Genomic DNA, 27,826 nt, shown 5'->3' with positions numbered 1-27,826 from the left:
GCTACCGCAGTGTTATTTTTGGTATGAGAAATCCATGCCAAGAGAAGCAGCATACATGGTCAAGAATCTGAGCTTTTATTTCCGCTTTGTTATCGGGCAATCAATCCCAATTTCATTTTGCAACTCTAATTGCAAGAGAAACTAATTATGAGCTGTGAGACCCGAAACCTCTAATTAAGGCGGGAGTCAATAAACCGATCTGGCATTATCATCCGGCCAACAGGATGAAGGATTGAGTCCGAGCAGATTGCTTTCCTAGATAACTAAGCTAATCAAACCAGGAAGGACTGGGTCACTGGGAGCTCACGCCTGTAATCCCAGCTACTCAGGGGTCTGAGATCTGAGGATCATGGTTCAAATCCAGACCAGGCAGGAAAGTCCATGAGACTCTGATGTCCAATAAGCCACCAAAAACCAGAAGTAGAGCTATAGCTCAAAGTGACAGAGTGCTAGCTTTGAGCAAAAGAGTTCAGAGACAGTGCTCAGGACCTGAGTTTAAGCCCCATAACCGACATTAAAATAAACAAAACAACAAAAACCGGGGGGGCTCATCTGGAGGTTGCACCTGGAGAACAGGAAGTTGGGATTGAAGGCTCCACTTTCTGTGACCAGGTCCAGACCTCTCTTTGTGTCAAAGATGTCAATAAAATAGAGGTAGCTCAGGAAGCGGGGGTAGGAGGAGGGCATTACTTGAAACATTCACCCACCAGGAGTGACCGTGATAGGGAGAAGGGATGGATGGCTCAAATTAGCCTGTTCTGGGGCTGGGAAGGTGGCTCAGTGGTAGAGTGCTTGCCTTGCATGCATGAGGCCCTGGGTTCGATTCCTCAGCCACATAAGCAGAAAAAGCCAGAAGTGGCGCTGTGGCTCAAGTGGTAGAGCACTCACCTTGAACTGAAGAGCTGAGGGACAGCGCCCAGGCCCAGAGTTCAGGCCCCACAACCAACCAAAAATAATAATAATACAAAATAGCCTGTTCTGTGGCCTTTCTACACAGGCCTTGGGAAAGAGCAGAAATATAGAATCTCACTGCTCAGATCCAGATATTAATGGGCTGATTCCTCACATACCAAATGATGAGCTGTTCTTGTTTGAATGAGCAGAAATTGGCTTATGGTGGGATTTCTATTAGGAGAAGAACCTACTGCCAATCTCTGAAGCGCACAGTTCCCTTTGGGACCTCCCCATCTATCTTTGACAGTTCTAAAATCCCTTTAATGGCATGACATCATCTGCCCCAAGCTAGAACAATCCATATTTAGTCCCCAAGCCACAGGCTCCTCACATCACCCCGCTGGGCTCTAGGAAAAGAAAGGGATTCTCAAGTCAAGCAGTGGCTACTGAGTCCATTCATCCTCCTCCCAACTTCTCAACAAAGGGACACACAAATAAACTCAGTTGAATGTAGAAATGGCCCCCCTGAACTCTGCTAGTAAGCAACAAAATCAGAGGTGGCCTATCTACTTCTCATGATCACTTCCTTTTCTTCTTCTTTTGTGCCAGTCCTGAGGATTAAACTCAAGGCCTGGGCATTGTCCCTGAGCTTTTGTGCTCAAGACTGGCGCTCTAGCCCTTGAGACACAGCTCCACTTCTGGATTTTTATTATTATTTTTTTAACGGGTTAAGTGGAGATAGGAGTCTCCTACCCAGGCTGGCTTCGAAGCACAATCCTTAGATTTTTCAGCCTCCTGAGTAGCTAGCACTACAAGTATGAGCCATCAGCACCAGGCTTAGCATTTATTTTTCTACAATCAGGCTTTCCCCTGTAGCAGGTTACTTTGCTGAGATTTTTCTTTCATAACGCATTACACAGAAGAAAGGAGAACACTATAACCTGGTTAGTTAGTGCCTTCTGGTCCTCAGGAGAGGGAGGGCCGCCTCTGCTTGGGGTGGGAAGGATTCCTTGGGAGCCTTGGGACCTCTGTTTCCCAGAGGGAAAGGAAGTGAGTTCACAGTCACACTGGGACTGGCAGGGTTGTTTTTTTCAAGGCAGACAAATCCCAGGATGAACGAAGCCTATGAGAATCTTAATTCTTAGTGGGTTACAGACAGGCAACATAGAATCCAGGCCTTGTCTTGAGTGAGTCAAGTTAGGTTTGCTGAAGATTTCCTTCAAGACAGTGCAATGATAACTTATGCAAAAATAAATTATTGGTACTCTTTGTCTTGAGGCTAAGGTTAAAGGTGAGTGGGGGCGGGGAGGAAGAACCCACTTCTGAACCCTGAAACGTCTGGGGATCTGGTTGCCATCTACAAAGGCGATTTATTTTGTGGTTCTTGTATATCATATACATTATTAACAGATAATGGGCCATGAGGTTATTAAGTAGAGCACTTCACAGACAGAGAGAAAACAGAAAAACAGCTCTGTCATCTTGAACTACCTTGGTGTAAAATTTCAGCTCAAGGAAACAGTAAGCTATGAACAATACAAATGTATCCCAAATACAGACAGGAAGCCCGGCTCTGGGCTGGACCCCTACGTTCCCTTCCCAGAGCGGGGGATACCGCTAGGGGTCACAAAGATCTATCAGGCAAAGCAAGCACCTCTGTCTTTACAGTTAGCAAGCCACAAACTTTTTCTAGCGTCCTTTAGAAAAACCAATGTCTTTGGAACTTCGTCTCCGAGCCACACCTACCTTGATTCCCAGGAAAGATTTGCGTTGGTAGAAGCAGCAAAGAGCTGCCGAGAGGGTGTGGAAGGCATTGCACTCCTTAGGCATCCTTCAGACTTCAGTCCTGGATACCAGTCGCCTTCGTTAGGGTTAAAAGCAAGCGGCATCGGATGGCAGAGCCCGGGTCTTGCTGCCTCTGGCCACAGCCAGCAGCTCCTTCGCGCAGGCCAGTCTGGGACTTTTCCCCTCTTCTGAAGCCAATACAATCTACTCGCTCAATTCTGGCAGGCTGGTGTCCAGCCTGCCATGCACACGGTGCCAGAAATTCTCATGTGACCAGACTTGCTTGCTGATGAAATTCTAACCCCTCTTAGAAGAGGCCTTTAGCTTTATGCTGTCCTCTAATTTAGAGACCCAGCAGAAATCATTAAAGCCCCCTGCGCGTCCCCTCCTCCAGCCTTCCCTGCCCAGGGCTGAACAGCACAATCTGCTGGCTTTGTCTGTTTGCTCGTTACCCCAGCACCTAGGGGACAGGATGCGGGACAAGTTGTACACTTCACACGGCGTTGTTAGGACACAAGGGCTCCCTTGAGCAATGGAGGTGGCCGAAAAGTGACCAGGGTGTGGCTGTCCCTCTAGAGGTCCTCAGAGCGCAGGCCGGGCCCCAGGCACACCCCCCAGAGCTGTTTATTTTTAATTAGGATGTTCCTGATAGTCAGCTTGCAAGCTGATAACGTTGGCACCGCCATCACTATTGGCAAATCAATATTGCCTTTTGGTGGTGTTTAATTAGCAAGTCTGTGGGCAAACACCCTGAGCAGCCTCTACCCTGCCCACCTGGCCAGGCAGCCTGCTGAGGGGAGGGGACTGCGCTGCCTTTAACCCAGCTGCCTGTGCTATACCCCTTCCTCCCTTTAGCTAAGTCCTTTACTTTCATGACCCATGTTTTTTTTTTTGTTTTTTTTTTTGGTGTGTTGTCGAACTCAGGGTCTGGGCACTGTCTCAAGGCTAGAGCTCCACCATTTTGAGCCACAACACCACTTCTAGCTGGTTTGGGTGACTAATTAAGAGAAGAGTCTTCCAGACTTTCCTGCCTGTGCTGGCTTCGAACCACGATCCTGAGATCTCAGCCTCCTAAGTAGCTAGGATTACAGGTGTGAGTCACAGGCACCTGGCCCTCATGACCCAACTTAACTTGAATTACAGGCTTCATCTAACCTACATCCGGCACAAACCTTGTGTCCAACGTCGTCAAATGAGGCCTTTCTATGGTCCCAGTCCCGGTCCTGTGCAAAGGAGGCCTCCCCTGGGCCCAGAACACCTTCAAGGGGAAGGAACGGCCTGCCTTCCACTCTCTACTCACGCTCAACTATTGTGCACGTTGGCTTTTTGTTTTGTTTTAAAATCAAAGCCAGTTTTTTTTCTTTTTTTTTTTGGTTTTTGCCTGTAGCTCTTCCTCTCCTCTACCATTCCAAATATTAACTTCGTGGCTCTGGCCACTCATAAATGGAATGTGTCCTGAAGATTTCTACAACTGCACGCAGGCAGGAACTTGTAATAAAGAGAGCGGGCCATGCATGCCAGGAAGAGCAGCACTGAGGAGGCCTGAGGGAAGAATGAGAAACATCCGATGAGATTAGGGCCAGATCCTCAGGAGGCCATGGCCTTTGGACTGGGTCTGACTGTGAAAATAGGAAACTGTTTGTTCAGCGGCAGCGAGTGGCTCCTGTGCTTGCACAGGGAGATAGAGGGCTGCAGGCCTCACACCTGCCCGAAAGGGGAGGAGGCTCGGCTTTCTAAACATGGCCAGTGTGGTCCCAGAGCTCCAAAGGGCCTATGGCCCAGCAACTGCAGGGGCAGAGAGCTCTCCTGCACCTTCAGCTGACTTCCTCCCTCACCCCGCTCCTCTGCAGGTTCAGTTTGCTGTCCTGGGAACTTCCTGGGCCCTGGGAATTCTGACCCTGAGGACCAGAAGTAAGAATCTAGCCAGATGCCTATGGCTCACGCCTGTAATCCTAGCTACTCAGGAGGCTGAGATCTGAGGATGGTGGTTTGAAGCCAGCCTGGGCAGGAAAGTCTGTGAGACTCTTATCTCCGATAAACTACTTTAAAAAAGCTGAAAGTGGAGTTGAAGCTGAAATCTGAGGATCACAGTTTGAAGCTAGCCTGGCTGGCTGCCCCAGGACTGGCACCAAGAAAAAAAAAAAAAAAAACTAGGAGAAAGCAGGCATCGCTGAGCTGACTGAGCCCATGTTTGTCCAGTTAACGGGGTCTAACACCATCCTCCAAGGTCCATGTACTGAAGGAGCAGTTTCTGGTTGCTCTTTTTCTTTTTTGCCAGACCTGAGGCTTGACCTTCCTGAGTAGCTAGGATTACAGGCATGAGCCACTGGTGCCCAATGTTCTGTTTGCTCTGTTTTTACTGATGGGGCCAAAGCAAGCTCCTGAGAGCCCATCGCTGAGGCTGACTCACTAACAAGGCTGGGGAAGGGACCAGCCTTTACCTTGGCATCCTTTTAGCAGAAAATGACAATCTCTTTCAGGCTAAAAACTTTCCCAAGAGGGCTGGAAAAGCATCATTCCAGGCCCAGGAAAAGGGAAGGAAGCAGTCCTTGAACTCTAAATAGAAACGGCTTGAAGTTGCTTCACCAAGAGCTCCTCAATGTAATCACTCCCCCCAAAGCCAAAGAAAATGCATTCCTGAAAATAGATATGCAAATACTTTAGACATGTAAATTGCACAGAATTATGTCGTCAAGTGCCATCAGAGCCAGAGTGAAAGCAAAACAAAAGACACTTGGGTCACTGGGGAAAAAAAAAAATCATACCTCTGTCACTAAGCCTCATTCTAAGAAACTTCTCCAAAATGCCCAGGATTAAAGAACTGCCGGATCTGATCAGGTAACTGGTTTACTAAGCAAGCTTTTTTTTTTTTTTCCTTTTTGGTTCTACACCAAAAATTCTCTCTGGAGCAGCAGCACTCAAAAGGTCTTAATCAATTTTCTTCCGAAATGGCCAAGGAAGAGAGACAAAAATAACGTGTTGTTATTGCAATGAAAGATGATAATTGAATTCCCAAAGTGCCCTTCGCTGACTTGTTATGCTTTTAAATGTCTCCTATCTTCACTGATCAATCCCCACATTATCTCCACAATGATCATTCTATTCCAGTCACACAGAAACAGAGGACCAGAATGGAGGGTTCACTCTGCAGAGAACAAAGTCAGGACCCCAGCCTCTGACTGCAGAGTCTAGTCAGCACCAGGAGCAATGAATAACGAGATCTTCATAGTCTTATAATTGTGTTCAACCGCACATTCTCTTGGTGACTTAGTACAAGGGACTCAGGGTTTTCGAGGGGGGGGACCCTGGGAGGTGGTGTGTCTTATAAAGGAATCTCGGGGACTAATGAAGGTAGGAAGGGGACCAGTAGGAGGCACAGAGCTCAGGAAGGATGCTGGGGTGCTGTGTAATGCCCCCCTCTGGCCACCTGAGAGGCGGCTCCCCTGTATCAAGTGAGAAGGCAGGGCTGAGCAGCCAGGTAGATCCAAGAAAATCCTCAGTCCTCAAGTCAAATGTTGTCTTGCCCCCTCAAAATCCCAGCAGAGTCAAGACGGGGAAGGAAGCCCCCTCTGCCCACCACAAAAGCACTTCTCTCAATGACAGGCCTCCCTTGGGCCACTATAATGCTAACTTGCCCAGCATGGTAACCATGGAAACAGGAGCGGACTGCCAGCCACATTCAACAGATGCATGTTTCCTGTTGGCAGCAGCCCTTGGCTCCCGGGGACGAGAGAGTCCCTTTCCCAAAGTGTCACAGCCCCAGCTAGCAACAGGGTGGTAGAACCTCCCTGGTGGGGTCTAGGGAAAAGATATGCCAGCAAGATGTCTGGCTTTCCACTGCTACAGAGCATTGGGGGAGAACAATGCTGTCTGGAGTTCCCTTCACCCCTTCTCCGGAGCCACCCCAGAATCAAAGTACTGGGCCTTCAATGGGAGGACTCTTGGTCACTGTCAAGCAGGTCTGTGGATAGGGTCACTGCCCATGGTGGGTTGACCTGAGGGATGCTGGTCCAAGGCTGCAAGGCCTAGCTCAGCTTTGCTCCAGTGAACTCTCAGAACTGCCAGCGTCAGTCACCCCAACCGAATGACAACACAGACTCGCACGCACTTCCACAGACACCAAACCACCAGTTTTCTATCTGTCTGGTGTCTGTGTCTGTCCATCTGTCTGTCTCTCTCTCACACACCTATATTTTCTTTTTGTTCCCACTAAGTGGGTGATCTGGCTCTTTGTGAACAAAGACATCTTTAACAAGTGAGGGCCTAAAGCCAAGGAAACCAGCTCCATTCTCCGCTGTCGGGGAGACAGGAGAGGTAAGGCGGGCTCACGCTCAGGCATCAGCGTGGTATTACAGCTCCCTGAGGAGTGGTGTAGCAAGGCCAGGGTGTTGCCGGCAGGAAGAGGCAGAATTATGGACAGCCCTGCCTCCTGCAGCTTCTGTAGATAGCTGTCCTGGGTTGTCCGATTCTCTGCAAACACCCAATGGTCCCTGGCTTCACAACTTGGAAGGGAACCACACATTTCTTATTTCACTCTCAACATGGCAGTCAGTAAATTATGTGAGACATTCAGTATTTTCTTCTAGAACAGGCTTTCTGTGAGATGACCTTGCCCAACGTTAGTGTTCTGAGCACTAGGCTCAGCTGGGATCTTTGGTAGGCTAGGGGTATCAAGTGTATGTGGGGGGAAGGGTGTGTGTGCACGCATGCACATGCACGCGTCAGAACTGGGGGTTGAACTCAGGGCCTGGATGTTCTCCCTTAGAATTTTTGCTCAAGGCTGACATTCTACCACTTGAGACACAGCTCCACTTGTAATTTTTTTTATGTGTATGTGTGGTTAACTGGAGATAAAAAGACTCATGGACTCTGACCAGGCTGGCTTTGAATCTTGATCCTCAGATCTCAACCTCCAAAGCACTTAGGATTATAGGTGTGAACCACCTGCACTTGACTCATGTTCTTTTCTTTTTTTCTTTCTTTCTGTTGGTTGTAGAACTTGAACTCTGGGCCTGGGCGCTGTCCCTGCACTCTTCAGCTCAAAGCTCATGCTCTACCACTTGAGCCACAGTCCCATTTCCAGTTTTCTGGTGGCTTACTGGAGATAAGAGTCTCATGGACTTTCCTGCCCTGGCTGGCTTTGAACTGTGATCCTCAGATCTCAGCCTCCTGAGTAGCTAGGATTGCAGGTGTGAGCCACTGGCGCTTGGGTTCATGTGCATTTTTGACTTAAGGTATCTTCGATTTAGGACAGGCTTATGATACATCACCTTGGTGTAAATGGAGGGCCATTTGTAAGCCAGGGAAGCTGCTGCTGGGTCTCCCTGCCCATCACAAGGCTGGAGGGAACAGAACTGGGAAACCACGGAAGGAGAAGGCTGGGGAAGAGGCCAGAGAAAGCAACGAAAGCTGCAGAGGACGGTCAAAGACACTTTCCTAAATGCAAGGCAATTGATTCCTTGCTCCAAACCGCAATGCTCTGGACTTGGTGGGCAGAGGGCGGGCAGGGCCAGCTGAGCTCTGGGCTGCTTTGGGTACTGCTGTGGACATGCTGCTTGCCTGCCCTGGCAGACACAGAACATTTAGGAGCATTTGCTACATATCTCAGTCTGACAGCTTCCTCAGATTTCTCAGGGGAGGTGAGAGGAGATGGCAGTTAAATGGTCTCTTTCCGGAAGTGGTATCGATCTGCATGGCACACACAGAGATAAAGTGTCATTCTCACAAAACAGATCGTCCCTCAGGTCCTGCCCCTCCTTCTACACTTATTTCACAAGTCTTGCCTGCCTTTCCTTTTCTTTCCCTCCCTCCTTCATCTCTCTCTTTCTACCCCTCCCTTCCTCCCTTTTGTGCCAGTACTAGAGCTTGAACTCAGGGGCTGGGCACTGTCTCTGAGCTTGCTTTTGCTCAAGGCTGGCACTCTACCACCTGAACCACTTGCAGCTTTTTGGTGATTCATTGAAGAGTACCACAGACTTTGCTGCTCAGGCTGGCTTTGAACTGCAATCTCTTAGATCTTAGCCTCCTAAGTAGCTAGAATTCCAGGCGTGAGCCACCAGTGCCCAGTTACAAGCTTCATTTGCTGAGCTGTGGCAGTAAGGTAAAATTAAAAGTATATATACATATAAGACAGAATTCCAGCTTCTCTAAATGGCATGCTCAGATTTACCCTTCAGCCTTGACTTTCTTTGTGCCATCTCCCAGGGCAAAGGGCACAGACCATAATGTTTTACAGAACCTTCCAGGGGACGCCTATATCCCTGAGGCATTGGCGCTCTCCTATGAGTCACTTCCTTCCATTCTACGCATGTGGAGATATCACACCAAAGCAAGCATTGATTTCCTTCCTCCTGGCTCCCAGGTTTTCTTGGCTTGTACATTCTCTCTTTTGGTCGTGGGGCCTGAACTCTAGGCCTGGGCGCTGTCCCTCAGCTCTTCAGCTCAAGGCGAGCGCTCTACCACTTGAGCCACAGTACCTCTTCCGGTTTTCTGGTGGTTAATTGGAGCTAAGAGTCTCCCGGACTTTCCTGCCTGGGCTGGTTTGAACTGCGATCCTTGGATCTCAGCCTCCTGAGTAGCTGGGATTACAGGCATGAGTCACCAGCTTCCGGACATTCTCTTTTTTTCTTTCCTCCCACTGTTGGTGTCAGCTACATACACAGCCAATAGGCAATTACCCCAAAAGTGCCACTGAGGTACACTGTGCTGCGGAGGTGGGCTGCAGACACTGGTACCATCTCAGGAAGACACGGCAGCCAGCAGCCCCACTCTGCGGCCACTGGCTCTGCCTCTCCAGAGCATGTCCATGAACTGGCATCTTGAGCACTTGCCTATCTCTAGTCTAGGCCACGCCCTAGACTGGCAGGGATGGAAAACCTTTCTACTGCCCAGGACCATCTGGATGTTTCTAACGTCATTTGTGAGCCATAGAAAAATGATCAATGTAACACTGGCCTGTGGACAGGTGATGAGAAGTATACAAAGAGCACGCACAGATGGCAAATGATTCGGCAGGCCCTAAACAACGGCCAGATGTTCACCCTCCCTGCTCTGGAGGTAGGATGGTACAGGAGACCCAGGCTGGGCTCTTCGAGGCATTCCTAGCCAGGGCGATCTCTGGGAATCACTCACGCCTCAGGATGCTTTCCAAACTTAGCAAGTTCTTTCACCTGCATATGCGTGCGTGCGTGCGTGTGTGCTTGAACTCAGAGCCTGGGTGCTATCCGTGGGCTTTTTTGCTCAAGGCTAACACTCTTCTACTTCAGCTACACTTCTGGCTTTTTGGTGGTTAACTGGAGATAAGAGTCTCATTGACTTTCCTGCCCAGGCTGGCTTTGAACCATGATCCTCAGATCTCAGCTTCCTAAGTAGTTAGGTTACAGGCATGAGCTTCCAGTGCTAGGCTTTACCAGGTTCTTGTGGACATCAGGTGGGATAACATACAGAGCGTAGCACCTCATGGTAGGCTTTGAAGGAAGGGACTTCGGAGACTCCTGAATCTTCAAAACCACAGAATAAGGAGGAGATGGTTGCCATGACTTTAGGGCTCACACCGGTAATCCTAGCTACTGGGGAGGCTGAGATCTGAGGATCACAGTTCAAAGCCAGCCTGGGCAGCAAAGTGTAAGACTCCTATCTCCAATTAACCATCAGAAAACCAGAAGTGGTGCTGTGGCTCAAGTGGTAGAGCACTAGCCTTGAGTACAAAAGAGCTCAGGGACAGCGCCCAGGTCCACGGCTGGATCCCCCCCCCAAAAAAAAAAGAAAGGTGGTTAAGAGCTTTTAGCTCTACGTAAACATTAGCCCTTACATTTAAAAGGTGCACATTGAAATTACACATATGGTCTCAGTCACACATGTGCAGATGTCATTTGAGTTTATGATAACAGGAAGCATGTGTATCCAGTATCTGCTCATGGGGTCCTCCAGAGAGAATCGACCACGCTTGTACAAATCTGTGGGTTCCTGCTGCGGGATCTGGGGGACATCTGCCTTTCCTATTGCCTGGGACTAAGCTGGCCACAGAGCTGACATCCAGTTTGGCTGTCTAGCCAGATGCTCACTCCACCGGCTCCTCACCCAGCTCTCCAGGGCAGGTGGTTGACCCTAGAACCACACCTCATCCAGCCCCACAGAGGCTGGGTCCCCTCTGCCCAGGTACCCCCCCCCACCAGTCCTATGCCCTCTCTGCCTACGTCTCTGCCTCTCAGAGACCGATGACTGGTATCTGTTAGAGTCACAGTGCATCCTTCCCACCCCACCCAACTGCATTTCCACCTAGAAAGGCTGCCAGATGTCTTGAGTGGATGGGCCAGCCCTGGAGAGACGTGAGGAAGGCAGGATCCCTGGAGTGGGGGCAGGGCTGGCTCAGCAGAGAAAAGAATCAGGACTAACAGTGTCCCCCCCCCCCCCCACCATTCCAGCCTTGCGGGAGTAAGAATCCCTCCTCTGTGGTCAGCAATTGTTAACCACCCAAAGGAGACACTTGGGTGGGACAGCAGTCTTTTCTTTTTCATGGTCAGTAGGTTCATTGTCACCTGTGTGACAGACTGTGTAATTCTGTATTCCACCCAGATAACCACGGGAATTCATCCAGATTAGACGTTCTTACCAATGGGGGTGGGGAGGGGGGTGTAGTGGGGCTTCTACCAGCTCCTAGGAATTGCGCACAAACTGATCTGTGACTGACTGCAGTGAGATGGGTCAGTCCTCCAGTTCTCAAAGACTTGTGTGACCTGAAAATCTCCACTGATTCAGGAAGGCCTTAGTGGTGAGGGAGGAAAGGGGAGGGGAGGGAAGGGGAAAGGAAGAGAGGGGAGAAAGAACTCCTGTGGCTGTGAGCATGACTGAGATCAGTCAGGCGCGATGCTGACTACCTTGAACACAACTGTGCAGGGCAGGGCAGGGCAGGGCAGGGCAGGGCAGGGCCTGGCAGGAGGAGGAGTCAGTGAACCTCGACACAAGCAGGTTCCTGGCTCCTTCCGGCTGTGGACCTGTGGGAGGAAGGGAGCCAGTGGGGAGCAACTGCCTTTGCCCTTCCGTGAAGCCCCCCACAACCATATACTGGGAGAACCCATTTGGGAAGACTGCGGCTGTCCTTCATCTTTCCTACCTTTTCCTTTCACCTACCGGGAACCTGCATTTCTACAAAAACACTGTGTCATGGCATCCCGTGAGATGCTCATGCGAGGAGATGGACGACAGCATCTCCAGTCCACATGTGCCATCAAATCGTCCTTAGCGTTGATAATGCGGCAGGACCTGGCTCTATCCCCTGTGATCATGGACAGATGGCCCAAACCTGGTTGCCAGGAGTGGATTCCCATCAGAAATGGCAGACAGGGAGGGGCGGGGCGTGGACACGCAACGGGGAACCAGGAGGCTGCAAACCCTCAGCACGCCGGTGTTGAGGGAAGGCGAAGACAGCGCCTGTCAAGCATGGAGACCGGACCTGCACCCCTTTCTCTTGGGGAAGGGATTCCCAAGCAGGGCATTCTCTACATAGAAAAGCCTGAATGGATCACCAGCCAGTCTCCTCACTTCCTTGAGTGGTACCCAGAGGAAAATATTTGCCTTTCCTGGTGTCCATGGTGGATACAATGGATTCCTTCTGCCAGTGGTTCCAAGGACAATACAATCCCCAGTCAAGATGGGGGCAGGGAGAACTACTAAGGTAGTGCTTGACTAGATGATTCTCAGGAACCCCAACTCCATAGCTGGGATAAATGAAGTAACAGATGTGGGAGTATTCCAAGGCCAAACTACAGGTTGGGGGGGGGGAGGTAGGGGGGGAATCCACAGCCCTAAGGTAACTCCTTTATAACCATGCCAGATCTGACACATAAATTATCCAAAGGGAGATAAATTAGAGAAAGCAATAGGCATAGGACACACACACACACACATACCACACACACACATACACACACACACACATACACACATGGAAAATGCACAATGAAACCCACTAAAAACTTTTTAAAAAGAAGAGGGTCGGGTGTTGGTGGCTCCTGCCTGTAAATTGTAGCTACTCAGGTAGCTGAGATCTGAGGATTGTGGTTTGAAGTCAGCCCCAGCAGTAAAATCCATGAGACTCTTATCTTCAATTAACTTCCCTAAAGGCTGGAAGTGAAGCTGTGGTTCAAGTGGTAGAATGGGAGCAAAAGGGCTCAAGGACAGTGCCCAGGTCCTGAGTTCAAGCCCAGGATCAGCACTAAATAAAAATTAATAAGAGAGAGGAGGAAAAGGGGTTAAGAAAGTAATAGAGATGAATTTAATCGAAGTTCACTATATACACAAAATATTACAATGGAGCCCTTTTGTATGTTTCATCCATGTTAATAATCAAAATAAAAAAATAGTGTAGGGAGTAGGAAAATGTTCCTGCAAAATTGAGCATCCATGTGCCAACGTAGTATATACATACCCCAAATAAAGAGAAATACCGAGAAAATAATATACTTCTGCTTCTGAACATTCAGGAGAATTGATGTAAATAGTTGGTGGTTATTGCATGATATATGTACTGGATAGCATGCACATTCACCTTTGACATGGATCTGACAAATCAGAACATTAAACACTGACTGGCCCGTGAGTGGACACGTGACCTTTAGGAGACCAATCAGAATGTTTCTCTGCGATATTTCAAATTAGAACAAAGGGAGAAGGTCCCATGCCGTAAGGCCATAAGTAAGTTTTAAGGCCATAAAGCTAAGAAGAGGAAAGCCCTGTTCCCTAAGCACGGAGAAGCTGGTCTGACAAAATGGAGCCGATGTGCCCAGAGAAGTAGATGCAAGAGACTGGGGTCGCTATCCACATTCTCCTTCCCACAGGGCCATCTCCAGTTGTAAGTTCCTTACTCATCAGTGTGAGTTCACTGGTTTATTAGCCAATCAATCCTAAAATCCTAAATCCTTCGTTGTGGTCCTCGGAAATGGGAGTCAAAGTATGGAACAGCCCTCATTTGTGCACTTCAGTTTGTTTGTACCAACATCTCCTTTTATTCAAATGTCAAAACCCCCACAAAGCCTTGAGATCAAGATGTAACACAGCACTAGGCTCTGCTGGAGTTTATGGGGATGTGATTTCTACATCTGAGAAGTGTATGGGGGAAAAAAAAGCCCCTATAACCTTATGTTGCACAAAAACATGGTGCTTCGTGTGCCCGTTTATATCACGGCAGCCTGCTGACCTGTCAGCAACAGGTAGAAATGGGTGATATTTCCCCATGAGGCGGGGCCTCCCACGAAAAAATGAAGGGAACTGTCCCAGAGGATTCCTAAACTGTGGTGCATAGCCAAATGTATCCTAAGTGTGCCTATTCTAGACACATGCCTTTCTGCTTATCTACGCTAAGTCCCAAAGACTTTAGAATTACACAGGCCTGTTGCACTGAGGTTATACTCCCCCCCACCCCCCAGAAGCTGCCCTTCTGTCCCCCAACTAGCTCACGAGTTGGTTCCCCTATCAGCCATTGCATTCCTCCAACCTGGGATCAACCATCAGAGCACAGGAACTCCTAACGCTCATCACCTGGGGCTCTGTTGGAGAAATCTTGAGACCAACGGACAGGAGATGTTGACTCTGTCCTGCCAGCATGAAGACTAGCAGGCAGCAGAAGGGAGGAACTGGGCAGACTGGACCTGGCTGGAACACACAGACCCCTCCGCCCAAAACAGCCACCTGGGCCTGGGAAATAATCACACTGCAACTGGAGATTGGCAGGCGCAGGAAGCAGCCATCGGCTTCATTACTGCTACTGCACAGAAAGCTCTTTTGAGTCTATGAATGGAGGCTTTATAGACGATGTTCTTGTCCACAGGCTAATAAATATGTGAAATGGCCTCTCAGACCAGGTTCCTGCGGTCTGGACACTAAGGTCATTCAAGACACAATTAGATGCCATCTGGACAGAACCGGGACTCGAAAGGAAATTGCCTCCAAGGGCCAAACAGCATGTTCTCATTCCCAGGGTCTGACACATCCTTATCTTCATTCACATAAAGGGCGGGATGGCAGCCCGCCAGCCAGCCCACACGGGCCTCCAAATGAGCAAAAGCAGCGAACAGTTAATAATAAAGGCTTAAGGTCTCGAGAATGCTCCATTCCAGCCTGCCCCAAGTGAAGTCATCTCTTCAAGGAATTTATCCCTCAGCTGCACTTTCACATCCAAACAGAGTGCCTTTGCCATAAACCAAGCTATGGGCTTTCAGTCTTCATATGAAGCAATTAGAGCAGAACCACCAGGGCTGCTGGTCCAGCTCTGTGCAGTAGACAATGAGCAATGACTCAGTGATGTTACAGAGACTTCAGATTTATGGCGGTTTCACAATTCACTTCATTGTAAGGAACAGACCCACAGCTGAGAGACTTGTAGGCTACATTCTCATTCTCCCTTCGCCCTCCCTTTCCCCAGGGTTGACACTCAGGGCCTCATACTTGCTTGCTCGGCTGGCATTCTACCACCTGAGCCATACCTCCAGCCTTACTTTTTCTGTTTTGGCTGGTTATTTTGAAGCTGAAGTCTAGTGAACTTTTCTGCCCGGGCTGACCTCAAACTGTGATCCTCCAGATTACTCAGCCTCCTGAGTAACTGGAATTTACAGGTATAAGCCACTAGCACCTGGTTTCTTATTTTTTAGTGCATTTAATGATTTCTTTATATTAATCATCAGGGTCTTATGTAAATAAAAATTCAATGGTTGGGTAGGTTGAGTCAGGAAAAACTTTAGTAGGGGGTTGGGTGGAGGGGCGGGAGGGGGGAGGATGGGATGGGAAGGGGAAACAAAGGAGGAGGCTACAATGCTTGATAAGAAATGTACTCATTGGGGCTGGGAAGGTGGCCCAGTGGTAGAGTGCTTGCTTTGTATGCATGAGGCCCTGGGTTCAATTCCTCGGCACCACATAAGCAAAAAGAAAGAAAAGCCGGAAGTGGCGCTGTGGCTCAAGTGGTAGAGAGCTAACCTTGAGCTGAAGAGCTGAGGGACAGCGCCCAGGCCCAGAGTTCAGGCCCCACGACCGGACCCAAAAATAAATAAATAAATAAATAAATGTACTCATTATCTTGCTCATGTAATTGTAACCCCTCTGTATAGTATTTTCACAAAAAAAAAAACAAAAAAACAAAACACCTTTAGTAGGAAAACTATGGATTTAGATAAGTGTGAAATCTTCTAGGCTTTTTTTGTTTGTTTGGGTCGGTCATGGGGCTTGAACTCTGGGCCTGGGCGCTGTCCCTCAGCTCTTCAGCTCAAGAGTGAGTGCTCTACCACTGAGCCACAGCACCAGTTCTGGTTTGCTGGTGGTTTATTGGAGATAAGAGTCTCACAGACTTTCCTGCTAGGGCTGACTTTGAACCATGATCTTCAGATCTCAGCTCCTAAGTAGCTAGGATGACAGGCCATGAGCCACCAGTGCCCCCCAGCTTCTAGGGTCTTTAGAAGTGCCCTCCCCTCCCTTCAGGGCTAGGGACTGGGAGTATCCGGCAAGCCAGGGGTCCACAGGGTTCTAAAGTTATTTATATGACAGTAACATGGAGATGTTCATGCTCTAGGCACTTAGGCAGATGGAGCAAGCGGAAGCAACGCAGAACTGGTCCACTGCCCCCACCCTTGCTGGGACCCACACAGAAGAAAAAGCAGCCACACAAGGATTCCTCCTCTAGGAGTCTCTGTAGTGGGGTGGGGTGAGGGACAGGCTATGGGCGCTCAGGCTGCACCCCAGGCACCCAAGGCCCAGCCTGCCTGGAGGCAGAGGGACTGTGGGCCGCAGGGAAGCTGAGCATCATTTGCACTTCAAAGACGAGCTGACAGATACCCACTTGGGTATCTGTTTGGCAGACATGTAAAAATGAACAAAGCCGGCCTGGGACTTCTGGGAAAACAACTGGCCCTGCTTCTTGCCAATGAGGAAAAGCTGCCAAGTGGAGATCCGAGCTTTGGAAAACTCACACCACCATGCTCTGACAGTTTGCCTATACCTTGATGATTTTGCTGATGAGATCAATGGTGATATTAGTGAAGGTGACTTGTGGATCTTACATAATGAACTATGTTGGCTGGGAAGGTGGCTCAGTGGTAGAGTGTTTCTGGCTTTTTGGTGGTTAATTAGAGGTAAGAGTCTCACAGACTTCTTGCACAGGCTGGCTCTAAACTGCAATTCTCAGACCTAGCCTCCTAAGTGCTAGGATTATTAGTACAAGCCACCAATACCTGGCTCTATGAGACTTTTATCTCTAATTAACCAGCAAAAAGATGGAAATGGAAGTGTAGCTCAAGTAGTAGGATACCAGCCTTGTGTGCAAAAAGCTAAATGAGAGGATAAGGCCCTGAGTTAAAGCCCCAGCACTAACAGAAGAAGAAAGAATAAAAGAGAAGAAATCTACTTAACACTTGGGGAAGTGATCCACTCAAATTGCAAGAGAGATCAATAGATTTTAAAAGACTCGAGCTACAAAGTACACCAGTGAGGTTTGAAAGTCCACATTGTACTGCATCTTTATGGAAGGGGTAACATGTTGAATTCTAGCCTAGTATCAAAGAAGAATGTCCACACCTTCTGAAAAGATTATAAAATATATCTCATCTCTCTATTTGAACTATGTATCTATGTGAAGTCAGAATTTCTCCTGAGTCTAACCAAAACAGCATCACTGGACAGACAGGATGTACAGACAAAGGTAGGAGAAACAAACTAGGTCAGATTCTTCAGAGGTTGGCAAAAATACAAGGCCTTTCTTCCCACCAAACTTTGTCTTGAAAAACCATTAAAAAATATGCTACTTATACTTACTTAAGCATAATGGGTTTGTTAGTTTTAAATAACATACATTCACCATGAAATAGTAAGTAAAAATGAATACAATACACATTTAAATATTTTTCCATTTTAATTTCTAACATGGTTGAGTATAAATAGCTCTAACCAGTATAGCAAAATATTTTTTAGGATTTTCAGCAAAGTTTTAAGACTGCAGAAACCAAACAAGTTAGGAATTCTTCTCTAATATATTTAAGCTGTTTGTTGTAGATAATTTTGATTAGGAACATAAGTTCACAGTACTAAATTTATGGAGTAAACAGATACAGACGGGTGGCTCATAGCTGTAATCCTAGCTACTCAGGAGGCTTCGAGTGGAGGATCACAGTTTGAAGCCAGCCTGGGCAGGAAAGTCCTTGAAACTTGTATCTGCAATTCACTACCATAGAGTCACAGTGATAGAGCACTATCCTTGAACAAAAAACCTAGGGGACAGCACTCAGGCCCTGAGTTCAAGCCCCCCCCCAAAAAAACAACAACAACAACAACAACAAAACTCAGTTTCTCCACTCCAATCAGCCAGGGACACACACAGTTTCACAGGCTCAAATCTTCCTCATCCAACTCCAATGGTTAATGGCTACGTTCTGTCTCACACAATCCCAGCCTCCTTCCTGACCAGCCACCCATACTATCAGCTATCACAAGTCAAATGCAAGCTCTTCCAAGGAAAAGTCTCAGTTATAACACAGGTGGAACTTCAGCTGAACCACTAAGGCCTCCCAACCAAATCCACATACCGTACCACAGCATTTGAGGTCTTCCTTCTAGACGGTTATTTGTCCTAATAACATACCATCCCCATTTTAATCTACCTGATACAATGCCAACGAGCTACCTGCATTTTTACATATTATAAACACATGATGTGATTTTTTTTTCTGAAGTCAAAACATGATGCTATTACCTTTCATACTCAAGTATTTAGAAATTGAATTGCAATAAAGGTCTGTACTGTTATGGCCCTTGATCACCACTAGAGGGCAGAGTTTAACAGCAAACAATTATACCACTAAAAACCCTGGCCTAGCATTTGGTGCTAGTTTATTTATTGGGTCCCTTAGTCTTCCTAGGCCGGCAAGATGCCAGATTATATTTCTAAAAACTGTGCATATGTGAGCTTTAGGACAACATCAGCGACCTCACAGTGTTCATCTTGAATAAAGCTGGCAACAGAAGGTAAACTGGAGATTCGGTGTGGGAACCTCCTGTTTTGAAATAAGAACACCCAAGACTTGCTGGAAAATTCTTAAAGATGTCAGTGTCGTTTCCTCAACTTCAGCGTACTTTGCTCTGGCTACATATGGTCATTGGGTCACCAAATATTTAAGAGAACAAGGTCCCCTAGAGTTCACAAAAGCAAACACAAGTAGCAACAGGGCTGGGGGAAGATACACAGCCATGGAGCACTGGAGTGGCCCATAGTAATGAGTATTTACCTCGTGCTAATTACACACTAGGCTCAGTGCTCAGGGTTTTGCATAGATTTCCTCATTGACTCCACAGTCTCCCGTTGACTGTTAAGGAAAATGAATTTCAGAGAATTTCAATAACTTGTCAAAGTTCCCACCATCAAAACATGGCTAAGAGTCGGCAGCTCACTCCTGTATTCCTAGCTACTCAGGAGGCTGAGATCTGAGGATCATTTCAAAGCCAGCCCAGGCAGGAAAGTCCATGAAATTCTCATCTTCAATCAGCCACCAAAAAACTGCAAGTGGCTCAAATTGGTAGAGTGCTTAGTCTTCAGCAAAAGATCTTAGGGACAGTGCCCAGGCCCTGAGTCCAAACCCCATGGCTGACCAAAAAGGACAGAAATAAAATGGCTAAGATGGGGATTTGCATTCACAAGCTTATCAGAACTGCTGTGACCAATGATCACACCCCTGGGACTTGAAGATAAAAAAATATATTCTTTCACAAAGTGGAGACTAGAAGATGGAAATGAGACATCAATCAGCAGGCCCCTCTCACTGAAGAGGGGTCTTCTTTGCCTCTTTCTAGTGTCAGCTAGAAGCCCGGGGCTGCCTCCCTCCCTCCGGGTTGCCTTTGTTGTACCAGCAGTCTCCTCTGTCAGCCTCTACTAGTCTAAATCCCTTCCCTAGGGCTCCAGCCAAGGCATTAGGGCTCATTGTATGAAGTAGAGCTTCATCTGATGTTCCATTTGTAGATCTGCAAAGCTCTTGTTCACAAATCCTGGGTGAGAATTTCAACAGGGGTGTGTGTGTGTGTGTGTTCACAAATCCTGGGTGAGAATTTCAACCTGTGTGTGTGTGTGTGTGTGTGTGTGTGTGTGTGTGTGTGTGTGTGTTACTGGGGCTTGATCTCAGAGCCTAGGCACTGTCACTTAAGATTTTTCACTCAAAGCCATTACTCACTCTTCTACTTGAGCCACAGTTCTACTTCTGGCTTTTATTTTGGTGGCTAATTGGAGATAAGAGTCTCCAGAGACTCTCCTTTCCAGGCTGGCTTTGAACTACAATCCTTAGAAGATCTTAGCCTCGCCGGGCGCTGGTGGCTCACCCCTGTAATCCTAGCTACTCAGGAGGCTGAGATCTGAGGATCGCGGTTCAAAGCCAGCCCGGGCAGGAGAGACCGTGAGACTCCTATCTCCAATAAAAACCACCACCAGGAAACCGGAAGTGGTGCTGTGGCTCAAGTGGTAGAGCGCTCGCCTTGAGCTCAAGAGCTGAAGGACAGCGCCCAGGCCCAGAGTTCAAGCCCCACGGCCGACCAAAAAAAAAAAAAAAAAAAAAGAAGATCTTAGCCTCCTAACTAGCTAGAATATACAGATGTGAGCCACTGGTGCCTGGTTTCAATAGCTCTTTTAGAAAGAGCTGGACTTGATTATAACTGAGAAAATACTATTTCTAAAGAAGGCCACACCCACAGGTCCTACGGGTTAGGATTTCAACATATCATTTTGGGGGACACAGTTCAGCTCACCCATTCTGGTACTACTCCAAACCATTCAGCTTTTCTGCCTTAGACCCTTCCAGGCCAAAGGACAGGAGAAGGAAGACCTAGAGCCGTGTAGAAGGCCAGGGTCTGGGGCTTCAGAAGAATGGTGTTTTGTTTTGTTTTTTTTTTTTGGGGGGGGGGTCCGGTTGTGGGGCCTGAACTCTGGGTCTGGGCGCTGTCTCTCAGCTCTTCAGCTCAAGGCTAGCGCTCTACCACTTGAGCCACAGCACCATTTCCAGCTTTTTTCTTTTTGCTTATGCGGTGCTGAGGAATCGAACCCAGGGCCTCATACATGCAAGGCAAGCGCTCTACCACTGAGCCACCTTCCCAGCCCCAGAAGAATGGTTTTCGTTGGTTGGTTGTGGGGCTTGAACTCTGAGCCTGGCCACTGTCCCTCAGCTCTTCAGCTCAAGGTGACTGCTCTACCACTTAAGCCACAGTGCCACTTCCAGTTTTCTGATGGTTAACTGGAGATAAGAGTCTCCTGGACTTTCTTGCCTGGGCTGGCTTTGAACCTTGATCCTCAGATCTCAGCCTCCTGAGTAGCTAGGATTATAGGTACGAGCCACTGGCTCCTGGCTAGAATGTTGTTTCAAGTCAAGGTGAGCTTGTGCCAGATCAGGCACCAGGCTCCAGGACTACTGAGTGAGCATCCAGAGGACAGCTCTGAGCTTCAGCCTGGTCTCAAGGAGAGCCAGGTGCCTGTAATCCTAGCTCCTCAGGAAGTTGAGATCTGAGGACTTCGGTCAAAGCCATACTAGATAGCAAAGTCCATGAGACTCTTATCTCCAATCAACCACCAAAAAACCAGAAGTGGAGCTGTGGCTCAGAGAAAGCCAAAGAGAATTTATTTCTCGCCCAGGACACAAGAAAATTCATCTCAGGCTGCCCTGGTTTGCAGAGTCAGCTAGGCAGGCTGGCCAGCCCCAACAGGAAGAGGGTTCAAGTCCCAGGTTGCCCCCAACCCTCCTCTTCATCCCCCCAGACCTGAGGGATCAGCATAGCCATGCAGCTTGGAGCTGAGAGATCTGCCCTACAAGACACTGAGAGGAGTTCAAATCCTGCACTGTTGGGACAGCACTACGTCTGTGATTGGGAGGATCGCAGGCTGGCCCAAGAGTCTCCGCTGGGTCCCTAGGGAAGATAAGTCAATGCCAAAAATGCAAGTTTGCATAATGTCAGTGGCCCAGTCATGAGGAGCTAGACTTTTCTGAGGGAGTCTGGCTACTCATCCTTGGGGAGACAGAGCAGGAATGTGGAAGGAGGACCATCTATAGCAGTGAACTCTTTCTGGGGGGGGAGGGTTCTGCTAGCTCTGGGGTCCAAACCATCACAATGTCTCCTGAATTCTGGAAGCCGCCACAGGCAACTGATATCTAATGGTGGCCTGTGTGCCAATAATATTTTAGGTGTACACATCATAATGTGAATTTAATTTTGTATAATTTTGCCGCTCTTTTTGTTTTTTGGTCAGTCGTGGGGCTTGAACTGGGGGCCTGAGCCCTGTCCCTAAGCTCTTTTGCTCAGTGCCGCTTCTGGTTTTCTGGTGGATAATTGGAAATAAGAATCTCACAGGCTTTTTCTGCCTGGGCTGGCTTTGACTTACGATCCTCAGATTTCAGCCTCCTGAGTAGCCAGGATTACAGGTGTGAGCCACCAGTGCCCAGCCTGAAATAATTTTTTTTTCACATTAAAATCCATGTTTATCCAGGTACCAATGGCTCATGCCTATAACCATTCTAGCTGCTCAGAAAGCTAAGATCTGAGGGTGACAGTTAAAAGCCTGCTGAGGCAAGAAAAGTCCAAAGACTATCTCTAGTTAACCAGCAAAAAGCCAGAAGTAGATGGGCAGTTCAACTAGTAGAGTTCTAGCAATGAGGAAAAAAGCTAACAGCGCCCAGGCCCTGAGTTCAAGCCCCAGCTCCGACCAACACACACACACACACACCCTTCCCTAAGCACAGCATTCTCTCTCTAATCAGGTCTAGTATTACTGATGTAGCTCACCTTAGATGCAGCATTTAAGGGCTTAAAATAGGAGGTTTTTCACTTGCTTTTCCAAGTGAAGCTACTTGAGTCTAATTTGCATTCAGCAAGCCGGGCTCCCTTTTTAGCACAGAGCTACTGGCTCCTACAAATGCTTGGTTGTATAACTACCACCACAATCAAGGTGTTTCTATTTCGATCTCCCCAGGAAGTTCCCTTTAGCAGAAGAGCTCTCCCCCACCCCTTCCCACAATGACTCCCTGGCCCATCATGGATGGATCATGCAAATGTAAGCATGGGCAGTAGTGTTTGCTGAAGGCTGAGTTCATTTGAGAATCCTCCATTCTTCTGTGGGTAGCTACAGCCTGTCCCTTACAGCATCTAGGGAGTGTGCTATACTTGTTCCCAGACGTTCAGGTTACTGCTATTTTTGTCACAGTGAATGACTTCATGATAAACAATTCAGACAGACCTTCCGAGGGCATGTGTTTTCACAACGTTTGTTGTTTGTTTTTGGTTGGTTGGTCATGGGGTTTGAACTCTGGGCCTGGGTGCTGTCTTTGAGCTCGTGTTCAAGGTTAGCAATCTACCACTTGGAGCCACAGCTCCACTTCTGGTTTTCTGGCAGTTTAACTGGAGATCAGAGACTCACAGACTTTCCTGCTAGGCCTGGCTTCAAACCATGATCCTCAGATTTCAGCCTCCTGAGTAGTTAGGATGACAAGTATGAGCCATCAGTGCCTGGCAACAGAAGCTTTTCTTAAGTGGCCACATTTTCAAAAAGCAGAGGGTGAGATTCCACTGAATGAGAAGCCACCCTTCACCCTGATTCTTTTTGTTCTTTGTTTTGTTTTTTGGTCGGTCATGGAGCCTCAGCTCTTGAGCTCAAGGCAAGCGCTCTACCACTTGAGCCACGGCACCACTTCCTGTTTTCTGGTGGTCATTAGAGATAAGAGTCTCAGAGCCTTTCCTGCCCCGGCTGGCTTTGAACCATGATCCTCAGATCTCAGCCTCCAGACTAGCTGGGATTACAGGCGTGAGCCACGGGCGCCCAGCTCACCCTGAGTCATCTGTCATCCAGTGTGGCCTCAGCAATTTTCTAAACACTGTGGTCACCCTGAATCTCCCAACAATATCTGCAGAGCACGCTCTTGGGGGAAGAGGGCAGCGTGGGCAAAGCTGACTGTGGGCTGGAACATTTCCTGCCAGAGAGCAACAGGGCCGTGGGGTATTTGCACACTCAGGCAAAAACCTGCACAGCCAGCCAATCAGGCTATTATCTGGCTCATGGAACTTGCTAAAAATCTCACGGAATGTACAGCGTGCCATTGTTTGCCTAAGTCCCTTTCATGACTTTGCGAGCTGGCTAATTCCGGGCAGGCTGGTCTGTTTTGCCTGTTGGAAGAAAAGGCTTCCTTCAAAGACAGCTATTTAACTGTGACGGTGGCTGCTGCCACAGTGAGCGGCCCCACGGCCCCGGGTCCCACTGTGTCTCCTCCCCCCCCCCCCCCCCCCCACACACACTTAATTTTGGTGCTGGAATTTGCATACTTCCTTCTCGGTTCATCCACTGGGTGATCTAATGTGACCCCAGCCGACTGCAGGAACCAGCCCTGCTGAGATCTGAGCCTGCAGATGGGGAAGACCCTTGGGGAAGACACAGTAACCCCACAGAACTTTCTAGATAGTTCTGGAAAAAAGAAGTCAAGGCTCAGTCTTCATTCAGTGCTACAGCTCCAGTGCTTCCTTTTTCCCTCCTAAACTTCCAAGTGGGCTCAGAGGCTGCAGCCATTTTCGGAGGGTTCACAATGGGACTAACCAGAATCCAGCAAGCTGGCTACAGAAGGGGACATTCCTTCACCAGCAGCCTAGCCAGGGACAAAGACAGCATTCCGCCAGAAGGACCGGAGGGACAGGAGGGAGGGACGATCCTCCGTCCCTGGAGAGCCTGGCTTTTGTCCTCAGCCATTGTGCTGATCAGCACCGGCCCACCACAAAGCACTAATTTGAAAACACCAGCATCTCAAATTTTCTTTTCTACTTCCCTAGGTTTTCCAACTTAGCTTTCTTAAAGACAATTTCTTTCTTAATGGAAAATCTATAACAAATACTTTCTTTTCCTAGAAGGGGGGGGGGGACTCAGCTATTCCTTCCTCTAAAAACAGTAAGCCTTTAAGACATACCCAGATAAAAGACTCTTTACTAAAGTAACACCAGCCTGTGTATGAAGAGGAGAGATAGGGGGAGGGGGGAGGGGGAGAAGGAGAGGGGGGAGGGGGGAGGGTGGGAGGGAGGGAGAAGAGAGAAGGAGAGAGGGAGTGAAGGAGAGAGGGAGTGAAGGAGAGAGGGAGAAGAGAGATAACAGATTTATATCCACAATTTTTTTTTTGGGGGGGGGGGTCCAGTCGTGGGGCCTGAACTCTGGGCCTGGGCGCTGTCCCTCAGCTCTTCAGCTCAAGGCTAGCGCTCTACCACTTGAGCCACAGCGCCACTTCCGGCTTTTTTCTTTTTGCTTATGTGGTGCTGAGGAATCGAACCCAGGGCCTCAGGCATGCAAGGCAAGCGCTCTACCACTGAGCCACCTTCCCAGCCTGAAATAACAGGTTTATAAAATGTAGTATAAGGAGCAACTCTTGAAATGAGAATAGCTCCAAGAAAAAAAATGTGGAAGTGAATGAACAACGAGGGAAAGTATAAGTAAGTTACCTAGACTTAAAGGAGGTGACAGAGAGCCGGGCGCTGGTGGCTCACGCCTGTCATCCTAGCTACTCAGGAGGCTGAGATCTGAGGATCGCGGTTCAAAGCCAGCCCAGGCAGGAGAGACCGTGAGACTCCTATCTCCAACAAACCACCAGAAAACCGGAAGTGGCGCTGTAGCTCAAGTGGTAGAGCGCTCACCTTGAGCTGAAGAGCTGAGGGACAGCGCCCAGGCCCAGAGTTCAAGCCCCACGACCGACCAAAAAAAAAAGGAGGTGACAGAGAACCCAGTTGCTCACATCAGTAATTCTAGGTACTTAAGAGGCCGAGATCAGAGGACCGGGGTTCAAAGCCAGCCTGTGAAGAAAAGTTTGTAAAATGGTGCTTTGAAATCAGCCTGCATAAGACTTTTATCTCCAATTAACCAGCAAAAAGCTGGAACTAGATGTGTGGCTCAAGTGGTAGAATGTCAGCCTGGATTGGAAAAAGCTCAAGGACCATGTCCAGGCTCTGAGTTCAGCCCCAGTTTAGGTCCCCCCAGAAAAAAGAAAGTGACAAAAGGGAAACAGGCCACAAAATCCAAGTTTCCCGGTAAGACTCCAGTCTTTGGAAGAAACACAATAGGTAGGTTCTTATCATCTATCAGGCCCTTGCTCCCAGTGTCTGAAATACAACATGCAATGCCACCTTTGGTCCAGTCAATAGGACAATGGCGTGGTCAAGAGTTTAACAGCACAGCTAGATGTGGTGCTACACTCCTGTAAAACCAGCACTCAAAAGACTAAAGCAGAAGGGTTAAGAGCTCAAGGCCAGCCTGCATTACATAGTAAAAACCTGTTTCAAAAACAAAACAAGATCAGGGCTGGGAAGGTGGCTCAGTGGTAGAGCACTTGCCTTGCATGCATGAAGCCCTGGGTTTGATTCCTCAGCACCACATAAGCAAAAAGAAAAAAGCCAGAAGTGGCTCTGTGGGTCAAGTGGTAGAGCGCTAGCCTTGAGCTGAAGAGCTGAGGGACAGCGCTCAGGCCCAGAGTTCAGGCCCTACGACCAGACCCAAAAAAAAACCAAAACAAGATCAAAAAAACAATCCCAAGATGAACATTGGTGGTTCAAGGCTGTAATCCTACCTATGCAGGAGGCTGAGATCTGAGGATGGCTCTTCAAAGGCACGCTGGCCAGGAAAGTATGTGAGACTCTAATCTCCAAGTAACTACCAGAAAACCAGAAGTGGGGCGGTGGCTCAAAGTGGTAAAGTATAATCCTTGAGCGAAAGAGCTCAGGGACAGGGCCCAGACGCTGAGTTCAAGCCCCAAGACTGAAAAAAAAAAAAGCAAAGCAAAACTCTCTCTTTCTCTCTCTCTCTCTCTCTCTCTCTCTCACACACACACACACAAATCCAGAATAATTAAGAACTCAACACGTGCTAAAACAAGCAAAAAACCCTTCCTTTCAGGCGTATTACAGGCATGCATTGTCCCAAAAATATTAAGCTGGAAGAAGCAAGAAGATCCCATGCTGAAGTTTTCTAGCTGCAGCAAAACAGAGGCCATAGAGAAAATGGAAGAAAACTCAATGCAGCCCAGCCCCCTCCCTAGCATGATTAAGAGTCACTGCTGGACTGTCATGTGGGGGAGGTACACTGAGCCATTACCAATTATTAACATCTAGCACAGCTATTTAATCACATCTCTTACACTAACACCTGACAAGCCTAAGACACTGGACACAGACTAAATACACCTTAATGGGGGTCGAAATACAGCAGAACCCCACGGGGACATTAAGCTGAGCAGCTATAGCCGCCCAGAGGGCCAAACTACATCAATTATGCCCAGAGCCACTGCCTCTGAAAGCTCTTTCCTCCTATTCACTCACACACAAACACACACACACACACACACACACACACACACACACACACACACACACACACAACTGGTTTTATCTATGGTAAGGTATGCTAGGTACGCAGAGGAAAATTCCACTGCAAACCAAGTCCCAAACTACAAATGAAAAGAATTTCTTAAAATCAGACCTTCAAGATGATCGTGTTTTAAGCTACTGCAGGGGAAAAAAAACAAAAAAACAAAAACCACCACACCACCAAAAAACAAACAAAACCCCCACAAGGGTAGAAAAGGGCTAAGGAAACGAAGATTGAGAAGCAAAACAAGAAAACAAAACTCAGCAAACTCTCCAGGGCAGATTTAGAAATGAACATGGTGGGGAATTAAGATTCCAAATTCCTGGGCTATTTTGGATCTTCTATTTATTTTCTGCTCACGTCCAAACTTCAAATTAAACCTTTCAGGTCTATGTGCTGTAGGGGGTGGGGGGACTCAGCAGGAGGCCAGCCTGCTGGACAGCCGAAGAACCCCCCAAACAGCCCAGGGGCTCCCTAGCCTCTCCACTCTGCACAGAGGACAGAGGACGGTAACTAAGCAACAGAGAAACTGGTCCCCTTCCACAAGGCTTTCACGTGGCACAGCACAAAACCTGCAGAGACTGAGAAGGACACAGAATACCAACTGGGCAGAACTGGATTCTGGATTCTTACTCTCCCCAGCTCTGGTTGGTGCTGACGCTGTAGAGTCCAGTCGGTCCTTGGACAAGGCTTCCGTGCCTTGTCTCCTCTAGGCCCAGGGAGGCAGGGGATGCTGTCACACCCGTCTCCCCTCTTTCTCTG

At 48.3% G+C, this 27,826-nt stretch overlaps 1 protein-coding gene across 2 annotated transcripts in view; it reads right to left on the bottom strand.

Annotated features, from left to right (window-relative positions):
• Bcar3 (BCAR3 adaptor protein, NSP family member) overlaps positions 1-27,826 on the bottom strand; it is a 115,781-nt gene that overhangs the window by 45,926 nt on the left and 42,029 nt on the right. Inside the window, exon 1 of one of the 2 annotated variants that reach the window (XM_042684620.1) lies at positions 2,641-2,746. The exons of the other annotated variant lie outside the window; for it this stretch is intronic. Within the exon in view, the coding sequence (XP_042540554.1) occupies positions 2,641-2,724 (84 nt within the window). The 5' untranslated portion in view covers positions 2,725-2,746. Of the gene's footprint in view, positions 1-2,640; positions 2,747-27,826 lie in introns of those variants that run through there. 2 annotated transcript variants of the gene reach the window in all.

Source organism: Dipodomys spectabilis, unplaced genomic scaffold (genome assembly GCF_019054845.1).
Source record: "Dipodomys spectabilis isolate Male_0828 unplaced genomic scaffold, ASM1905484v1 ptg000002l, whole genome shotgun sequence".
NCBI lineage: Eukaryota > Metazoa > Chordata > Mammalia > Rodentia > Heteromyidae > Dipodomys > Dipodomys spectabilis.
This window is presented reverse-complemented; position numbering and strand designations above follow the sequence as displayed.